This window comes from Habropoda laboriosa, unplaced genomic scaffold (genome assembly GCF_001263275.1).
Source record: "Habropoda laboriosa isolate 0110345459 unplaced genomic scaffold, ASM126327v1 scaffold697, whole genome shotgun sequence".
NCBI classification, from domain to species: Eukaryota; Metazoa; Arthropoda; class Insecta; order Hymenoptera; family Apidae; genus Habropoda; species Habropoda laboriosa.
Window position 1 is genome coordinate 646,457 of NW_017100842.1, and position 10,470 is coordinate 656,926.

The 10,470-nt window shown below is 36.6% G+C and overlaps 2 protein-coding genes across 2 annotated transcripts in view; both read left to right on the top strand.

Moving 5' to 3' along the window:
* LOC108577347 (KN motif and ankyrin repeat domain-containing protein 3) overlaps positions 1–7,585 on the top strand; it is a 48,799-nt gene extending 41,214 nt beyond the window's left edge. Inside the window, exons 5-9 of the mRNA XM_017940490.1 lie at positions 491–571; positions 2,662–2,889; positions 4,443–5,692; positions 6,439–7,036; positions 7,124–7,585. Coding sequence (XP_017795979.1) covers positions 491–571; positions 2,662–2,889; positions 4,443–5,692; positions 6,439–7,036; positions 7,124–7,570 — 2,604 coding nt within the window. The 3' untranslated portion in view covers positions 7,571–7,585. The remainder of the gene's footprint in view (positions 1–490; positions 572–2,661; positions 2,890–4,442; positions 5,693–6,438; positions 7,037–7,123) is intronic.
* Positions 7,586–9,423: 1,838 nt separating this feature from the next.
* On the top strand, positions 9,424–10,381 carry LOC108577317 (BET1 homolog). Its single transcript, XM_017940457.1, has 4 exons — positions 9,424–9,485; positions 9,817–9,896; positions 9,972–10,135; positions 10,226–10,381. The coding sequence occupies exons 2-4, from the start codon at positions 9,878–9,880 to the stop codon at positions 10,379–10,381; spliced, it is 339 nt and encodes a 112-aa protein (XP_017795946.1). The 5' UTR covers positions 9,424–9,485; positions 9,817–9,877.
* The last annotated feature ends 89 nt before the right edge of the window (positions 10,382–10,470 follow it).

Consider the following 10,470-nt stretch of genomic DNA (forward strand, 5'->3'; position numbering starts at 1 on the left):
GAAATTTTTCTTAACATATTGATGAGATTTTTCTGATATAATTTGCATCAAACACGATATAATTTTGTCACGCCAGACAGTGAACGTGTTAATAAGTAAATGTTCAAATGATGTCGTGTTTGATGTCATTTTCATCAGAAAAATCTCATCAATATATTAAGAAAAATTTCGGGATAAAAAAAGGTAAAATTAAAAAAGTTGGTATTTAAATCGCTTGGTTGCCTCGACTCACGTTTCATCCTTATCTTTTATTCGCTGTCCTTGTCAAAGGCGGGCGCGAGGCTCGAAAACGTAGTCCCTGACTCTACAAGTGTCAGGTTTAGGTTCCTTGCGGACTGACACTTGTGGAGAATTTACTGTACACGGCACACAAACCAATTTTACAACCTCCCAACGCTTCTTCCATCGACCGTTAACATCGAACTGTCGCGTTTAATCGAGCAACGAAACCGTATTAACCGTGAACATGTGTGACACCGTGTATTTCTAGAACATCCGAGAGCAAATGGCTGCATCGTTGGAACGGATGAAAGAGCTGGAGGAACAGGTCAAGGCGATTCCCACGTTGCAGGTAAACACATTCGTGGTAATTTCAATATGACGCGTTTTCAAACGCTCGATATTTCAACCAACCGACGAAGTAATTGCGTTGAATCGTATAAACTGGCGGCTATCGCGGGCTAATTAAGCCTTTGACTCGACGTAACGAAAGTTGAAATAAGAAGAGAAGAGAAATAAGAAGAACGGAGGGTAGCAAAGAGAAGAGAGACCTTCGTCGTTGGTTGCGCAGACAGATACACGCGAGAAATGTGGTGTACTGAATTGAACGTGTTTCTCTTGGCGTACGTCCATCAACGTATGACTCACGCGTTTAGGTCTGTCTTTCCGTTGCGATACTTCCGACTGGGCAAGCGTAATTACGCGAACGTGCAACGTAACCGGCGAACGTTGCATCGAGCACGTTTCGTGCCTCGTGGTTATCGGTGACGCGGATATTTGCCCGGAAGCAATGTTTCCATTAAGCTAATACGCATATTCGTCGTGATAAGCAGTTGCGCGTTTTTGTAATCGATTCCTTGACCTGATGTTTTCGGTTTATGGAAAATATCGAATGTTGGGCAATGTCGTTGTTGCCTAATTTTCTTTACTACGAAGAAGGAAGAATTTTTGTCGAATGATACATTTTTTTTTAATTTTATCGCTGTGCAGTAAACACGTTACATTCTTTGTTCCGCGTAAGTATGTTACGGAGGTTTCTTTTTTGTGGGTTATCAATTTGTGTAGTTTAAAAAATATTCTTTGTGATAGAAAATTTAGTCAAATTTTGGATGCAGTTTTACTATGTTCTGTAAATGTTTGAGATGAAAACACCTTGAACAACCAAAGGGTTAAACTTCGCAATTATTTGAACTTCTACTTCAACTACCTCAACTTCTAACATTTCTCCAGACCACACGATCGTCGAAACATCCCTCAGTTCTTGCATGCAAGTGAAGTGTTAACGCTGAAAGGCTAAAAAAAATAGTATTTTCGCCCTGAATAATAAAACAACTTTGCCTGAAATATTCTAACTTCAAACTCCGAAGTGTTAAAATTCACAGAATTCCAACTAGCTAAATTACCGAATCCTCAACTTCTAACATTTCCCAAAAACCACACGATCATCGAAATATCTCTTAGTTTACATTGTCTCCCACAAAAGATTAATAAAATATAGTATTTTCGTTTCCAATAGTAAAATAACTGCCACCAAGAACACATCCCAACTTGAAACTTCGAAGTGTTAAAATTCATTTCACTCCAACTGCCTAAATCGCCGAATCCTCAACTTCTAACATTTCCCAAAACAACGCGATCATCGAAACGTACCTCAATTCACATCGCCCCCCACGTAAGCATTGAAGACTAATAAAAAATAGTATTTTCACTCTCAATAGTAAAAAAAACTTTTGCCAAGAATATCTGAAATTTCGACCTAAAAGAGTTAAAATTCACAAAACTCTAAATACCTCAATTTCTAACACTTCCCAAAACCACACGATCGTTAAAACATTCCTCAATTCACATCGCCCCCCACGCAAGCATTGAAGACTAATAAAAAAATAGTATCTTCGCTCATAATAGTAAAATAACATTGCCACCAAAAACATCCCAACTTGAAATTTCGAAGTGTTAAAATTCACAGCACTCCAACTACCTAAATCGCCGAATCCTCAACTTCTAACGTTTCTCAAAAACCACACGAACGTCAAAATATCCCTCGGTTCACATCTTCTCCCACGCAAGACTAATAAAAAACAGTACTTTCACTCTCAATAGTAAAATAACCTTGCCAAGAATATCTGAAATTTCGACCTCAAATGTTTCGACCTTAAAATTCACAAAGCTCCAAGTACCTCAACTTCAAACACTTCCCAAAATTCACACTATCATCGAAACATTCCTCAGTTCACATTTTCTCCCAGGAAAGACTAATAAAAAACAGTACTTTCACTCTCAATAGTAAAACAACTTTGCCAAGAATATCTGAAATTTCAACCTTAAATGGTTAAAATTCACTTCACTCCAACTACCTAAATCACCGAATCCTCAACTTCAAACATTTCCCAAGAACCACACGGTCATCGAAACATCCCTCAGTTCACATTCTCTCCCACGCAGGTGCAAGTGTCAGTTCTGAAAGAGGAGAAGCGAACTCTGCTGCGACAAGTGGACGAGCTGAGCAAGATGAGCCCGCGCAACGAATGCGTGTTGCACAGGTACCGGAGCCAGTCGTTCTCGGAACAACGCGGCTCCCAGCGAAATCCGAAGAACGCGGCCACGCCAACCAGAGACATGGGAACGATGTGTGGAGTGATGACACGGGACGTCGGTGTTTCACACCAGCAGGTATAATACATACGTCGCGGTGCTGACTTCCGTTCGCGCTGATTTATCGGCTCCTTCGATCTGCTTTGTTCTCTTCTCCCAACACGCACGAGAGAAAACGGTGCCGTCGTGTGTTGAGAACGAAGCCTAAAGGCTTCAACGGACCGAGGAAACATTTGCATACCGCGCCAAGCCACGGGTAGATTTTAATTACTCCTCATCGCGAAATAGTCAGCCGATGTTACTTTATTGGGCCGATGAGAAAGTCTGAATTGAACGTGAAACGCGAACTCTTTTTCGAACCATCATTCTGTGCATTAATTTCGATGCAATTTCTATCGTTCCTTATGAATACGTGCGCGATACCCACCTTTCTATTAGATTATTAACAATTCCCGCGCTAGGAAAAAGTTCGGCTCGATTTTTAACGGTGTAACGAATTCACTGGAGTATACAGAGTGTTGAACAAAAAGGGTCTGAGACTTTAGTAGCTTGTAGGAAGAAATGCTTAACTTCTTACCTTATGACAAGTCTAATTTGTGGTATAGATTGTAGTAAAAGTATGACAGAAACAGTTATATCAGTAATAAAGGTTAATTTCAATTCGAAATTTAGTTTTAATTTACAAGAATTATCAAATTGTAACAGATATACTCTACTTCTCTTATTTCACACAGTATTAAAATAATAAATAACTTACGTTTACATCCATAGTCCGTAAAAAAATCATAAGTCAAGAGGTTAAGAAATATACATGCGTTCTAAAATTAATCCTATCGATGTAAAACACGAAGGTTTGTTTTCCATTTGGACACAAGACTGACATCTATGGATCATAGTTCGATATACATTTTCATGGATGCCTTCACTGTCTCGTACAGTACCACATGCGTTTTCTATTCATTGTCGTAAGGCCACTATATTATTCACTTCCAAACTTATTCTTGTGTTTATACTCAATGGGTTATGAAGAAACTCACGATATCGAGCGTTCATAAACACAAAAGTTATTTTTATATCGATAGGATTATCGAATTTTATATTTTAGGACATCACAATATTTTGTACTTCCCTCAGTGAAAACTATAGACTTCCAAAATCTTATACTTTTTTTTCTAACACCATGTATAAGAGTGTATATTAATGGACGATTGACAAAACGTTTATAACTCTCGGAGAGACTGAGCGTCTGCTAATTCTAATGGCGGCCTCGATATTCCGTTTCCTCAGATATGTCGTATTTATAGCCGGTAAAATGGGTCACTGTGCACAATTTATTCGCTCAGTCCTCACTTTTACCTGTAACCGAATTCAAAGCGACGCCGGATGAAAACTCCGATGGGATTTTCTCGTCGTGCCCGATAATTCGCTTACGTAAATCGAAGGAAACTTCTGTGTCGGGTCTCCGTTGGAAAACGAACTGCTGACTGGGTAATTAACTTCCGTGAAAAAAAAAAAAACGAAACTTTTTCTATTCCAACCGACGATAATATCTTACGGTACTCGATGAGTACAAGAATTAATAGGATTGATTAATATGATACATTAGTAACGTTGCATTGTCACGCGATCAGGTTCGAACACGAGATATCGGCATGATAACTAGCACGCCGATAAAGCAGTGCCTGCAACGGAGTCGATTGCAGATCGAAGAAATCGTACCTGAAATCAAAGACCAGAGCACGTTGTTCGACGACAGGACACCGTCGAGCCTCGACAAGCTCTACTCGAGCGATTCTCGCGACAGTTGGAGGTCGACCTTAACCCGTAGCCGACTGATGTACGAGGAAATAACACCGGAAACGAAGATGACTAGGAGTCGTCTGATGAGAAGCCCGCTTCAAATGGAATCGATACCTCCAACCAGTCCGAAATTGCTCAGAGATTTGAAAAAGTTTCGCGATATTGGAATCAACACGAGGAATAAGCTGAAAGATTTGGTACACAGTCAATTTATAATCGAGGACATAGCACCGGAAATAAAGAAAGAAGTGAAGAAAAGATCTTGCGGAACAACGACTAGTTTAAACATGAAGGACGTATTAACGAAAGATGATATTGCGATTATCGTGGATGACGCTCTGAGCACCTATAAGAGTACCCTGATGAAAGATACAATTTCTAGGGGTTGTCAATGTACCCCAGAACCTCTTAAAATGATCGAGAAGAGGGATCAGTTCGTCCAGGTGGCGGAACCGTTTAAAATGAGAACGAACGTGGGAATAATGGTGAAGCCCAGGGTGTCTGAAATTGGAATTGAGGTTAGAACTGGTCCAGGAACGAGAAGCATCGCTGTTGGTCCTGATCCACTTGCTGTTCAATCGTTATCGTTGCATTCGATGAACTCGAGAAGTCATTCGTTTAATTACGGCGACACTAAGGTGAAAAGAAAGACCACGAAGTCTGTGAGTGTTATGGTAGACGATTTGATAAGGACAACGGTGAAGAGTACCGATACCACCGGTCTGGCGCCTAAGAAACGTGAGTTCGGTACGTCGCCGATAAAAAAGAAATTCACAGACGTCTCGGTCGGGGAGTCGATAAAACCGCACATTTCTATCTCGTGCGCGGCCAATTATTGCGATAACTGTAAGGAGACGATAAAAAATTTGGCGAAGCAGATTGTCAACAACGCGGAGAATTATATGAATCATCAGAACACGAATCTCGTCTCAAGAATACCAAGGCCGTCTCATATACCACTGAACAACGCGCTAGATCATAGAAGACAGTTTAAAAGGCAGGATACGTACACGAAAATACCGGCTGCTGGTGTGATAAGATACGATTCCGATAACAAGGAACAATATGACAACAGTAATCGGTTAGTAGTTGTTTTAAGGATAACATGATTATCGATATTTTTTTTATCACTTAATTACCCATTATCTCAACGAAAAAAAAAATAAGCCAATTAATTTAATTATCTATGAACAGTGAAAATTATAAGTGATTCGATTAAATGATATTTAGAAGTATAAAGATACCGTTTGTTGAAAAAAAATTATTTTAAAATATTATTTGATATCCGTTGATATAAACGCAAGAAACTACAAGGTACGCCATCTATAAGGTGGAGGGTTCTGACTAATGGTAGTTCGGTAAAAAGTAGTAAAGAACTTAGCGCCATAGAGGATCAATCTATCTCATAGTTAGTGACAATCAAGCGCATGTCAAGGATTTGTTGGTTTTTTCCGACTCCATGGTTGCGCGTCGTATGCGTCATAAGTGTTTTCACCTAGCTGAGCGCAGAGGTCAAAACATTCCGGAAGTCAGTGACAGAGAAAGTGCACTTAAAATCATCGCGAGCTTGCTATGGTGAACAAGTAAATCGTGTATACAATCTCGACAAATCGATGCTGCAACAGCATCAACAACAACACCGTTTAGTTAACGATACCGAACTCACCGAAATAAATTCTGCTTGTTTCGTTGAGAAAGGGTAATTAACTTCGTAAATTATTGTTTTTTTTTCTTTGATTCGTCTGATGCAAGAAAGCATAAAAATAATAAATTGAAGAAAAAATAATGACTCTTTTTGTAATTACATTTTTTCTGTATTTTTTATAGTATCCAACAATTACAAGGGGAGAAAAAAAAAGATGAGAAGTCAGAGGAGATATACGCAACAGAAAAGCAATCAGATATTGAAGAGAAACATGAGCTCCCTGAATCTGCATTGTTTCAACCAATTCAAGAGAAACCTAGAAAGAAGGTTGAACCTTCAAAGGAAATGCAGGCCGCCATGAAGGTTCTGAATGATAGCCTTAAAAAATCTCCTAGCAAAAATATCTCTCATCAAATGAAAAATGCTATCAATATCATCCAACAGGAATGGTTTAAAATCTCAAGCACAGTGAATGCTAATCCTTTAGAGGTGGAAGATTACCTAGATTGTTTCGAGGAATATTCCAGTTCTTTATTGGAATACATTGTTAACATGACCGACTCAAGTGGGAACACTGCAATGCATTATGCAGTCTCCCATGGAAATTTCGATGTTGTATCTATACTTCTTGATTCAAAAGTTTGCGATATTAACAAAGCAAATATGGCTGGATACACAGCTGTGATGTTGGCAGCTCTTGCTGAAGTTAGAAATTCCACTCATGCATCAGTGGCTAACAGGTTGTTTCAACTTGCTGATGTTAATATCAGAGCAAAATTGGTAGGTATTTAAAATAGCTACTAATCTATTTTCCTCCTATTTATACCCCAGTGATGTTTAATAGTAAAAGTCGCAATCTTTTTTTAGCATGGTCAAACTGCCTTAATGTTGGCAGTATCTCACGGTCGCAAAGATATGACCCAATTACTTCTGGATGCTGGAGCAGCAGTCAACATTCAAGATGAAGATGGCAGTACAGCTTTAATGTGCGCCGCCGAACACGGGCACACAGAAATCGTACGATTATTACTCGCACATGCAGACTGTGATCCATCGATCCTTGATGTAGACGGTAGTTCCGCTCTAAAAATCGCGTTAGAAGCGGGCAATCGAGATATCGGCGTGTTACTTTACGCTCACGAGCGCGTGAATCGAGGAACAAGTCCATATTCTTCGATGAGACGAAGTAGAAGAGGTTCCAAACCAACAACACCTACCGGACCCTCCCCATCCGCCCCAGTAAGCCCAGCTCCATCCCGAAGAATTCATTCATCAACCGTTTCCCTGAACACCTCAAAATATTCTGCAAAATAATTTACGAAACATTTAGACTTTTTTTTATTTATATTTAACGTACTAGCAGATAATTTGAATTATAATCGTATCATACAACTAAGCAATAATACAATCGGCGTTCCGTGTTTCCTATATTTATTGCTAATGTGTTTTAGTATTTATCGTCGATTTACAATATTTTAAGGTGTTAATTTCTTAAGACATACAATCATGTTCTTGCCTAATGATTCATCAGCCCCGATGCAAGCGTTTAATTTAGGATGTCTATTTAACTGCTCAACTTTGTATACAATTATTCGAGAAGAGTTTGAGAATGTTATTTTGTAAAGTTAGTCCATAGGAAGGGTATACGTGAAACACTTTGTTTCACGTCGTTAGTGGATAGGAAGGATTTGTATAAAGTTAAAAACTTCTTTCTAGGGTGCTATCAGAGTGAAACATGAATCCATTTTCATTGTTAATAAATTTTATACAATGTCGGGAATGAATACGTAACATCGGTGATCAGAAACGATCACGTTAAAATTTAAACTTAGAAACTGTGTGAAAGTACAAAAAAAATTTTTCATATGTAAAAAACGAGTCACAGCGAAAGAGTCAAGTCATGTCTTCCAACATCCTGTGACATTGAACATTCCAAAACGAATCGTCAACAAACAATCCGAATTTCTTATCGCAGAAAGATTCTCTTATACCAACTCTATAACATATTCGACTTTCAGGCCTAATTTCCGTTAAACCTTGGGGATCAAACTGTCGGTAGAATAATTGTGTACTGATACAGATAGAACAAAACAATACAATAAGTGTAATGATTACATGGTGCACAAACGTGAGATTTAATATTCTCGTGATCAATGTTGAATTTATATACGAGAAACATTTGTAGAACCTATCGATGGTCGTTCGATGTTAAAGTAGAAATGTTATAGATGTGAAAGTATAAATATGGTACCCGTGGATAACAGCAAAATGTCGAAGGGCACACGAGGGAAATTCACTGAGTTTAATAGTTGTTGAAATTTGTTCAGGGTACAGTATATACATAGATATGACGAAATACGAAAATATTATTTCATTTCATTCCTCGTTTATGCGTGTTACCTTCGTGTTAGGAATTGGATATTTAAGAAAAATTTTAACGTTGAACTTTTTCTTATATAGAGTTGTGAATATTTAGATATAATGAACGTATTTAAGTTCAACATCAAAGATTTAGGTTAACATTGTAATGAGTATTCCTATCGTTAAGAATTTATATTAACGTTAAGTGACGATTATGTATCAAAGATAGTACTGAATCAAGTAATAGACATGTAGGGATCTAGAAAGTAGACAACTACTTTTCATTGTTTGTGCCTTTATATTTAACATATTGTAATTGATAATAAACACGAGGAGAAACAACATAAAACGATTGTATCATATTATAATTTACCAAAAATTAATATAAACAATACTTATCTAGCAAAATTCACTTTATCTTATAAAATTGCATACAATCCTAATCCTTCTTTAATATATTAACGATAAAAAAAGATAAACCTATGACCTTAAAAAATGCTATGTTCCATAATCGGTACGTTATCGATCAAATTTAAATTTATAAAAGTAAAAATCAATATATCTACCTTATCGAAAGGTCAGTATTTTGCTGATAACAAAATTTTCTGAACTAAAACCTGTTATCAAAAATATTAGGATACATCAATATTGATATTATTCGTTAAAAAATCTATCGTTGAACTACTTTTGAAAACTGTAATTACATTATCCTGATTAATCGTGGGTTTGCATAATTCATACTATATTTACGATCGAACGTAAAATTTTGAATTTAGTTGGCAACACTGATTACACATCATACGTGACGTTGACACATATTGCTACTCGTGCGTTGTCTGATCGCTTAATTGACAATTCTTTTGACACGGTTCGTAACTGTGTTTTGACATAATGTACATGTGTAAAAACAATTTAAATATTTATGTAAATTTTATGAACTTCGTATGAATTATAATAAGGATTGTGTTGAAATATTGCACGCAACATGTTACGTTCGAATTCAAACTAGTAAAAGTTTGTTTATAACATTGGTGTTCATATACTCTGTTTTGTTAAATTTTTTAACTATATTATAACCGTACTATTAGATAAATAATAAATATTTAATGTATATTTAAAAAAGTATGACAATGTAAACCAGTAACTGTTTGATTTATATTTTATTTGACTAATATTTTGTGACATTTCTGTTTGTACAGCTTAACAATAAACTTATTTGTGGCAAAAGTACTTTAAATTACTGTCAAAATTGAGAATAAAATGAGAAGAACTCACACAAGTAGGTTAACCAATATTGAAGGTTCATTGTAAAATGTAATTGTTCTCACTTAACATAGCTTGATTTTTGTGACAGATTATGCCTATGAACCAGTTCCAACTACATCAAGTCACGATGCCTTGGAAGATGAGAATGAAAGAATGACAGAACACTTACAAGATAAAATTTATGCTCTAAAGTCATTATCAATTGACATTGGCAATGAAGTACAATATCAGGAGAAAATGCTTCGAGGAATGGTGAATAAATAACTTATCAGTATTTATGAATATCAGATGATTATAAGTCGAACTTAAAAATATATAGAAGAAACGTTTTTATAATCACAGGATGAAGATTTTGAAAGGACAAGTGGTTCATTAACATCTTCAGTTACACGTGTTTTACGTTTATCCAAAGGAAGTCATGCTTATTACATTTTATATTTAATGTTATTTTCTATAGTTGTGTTCTTTATATTGTGGGTTACAGTGAAATTTTTGTAACTGAAACATCATTATCAAAGAGATAATGTAAAGGAAAATTAATTTCTAAATTTTATTATTACATACATATATGTAATTATTTATAATTA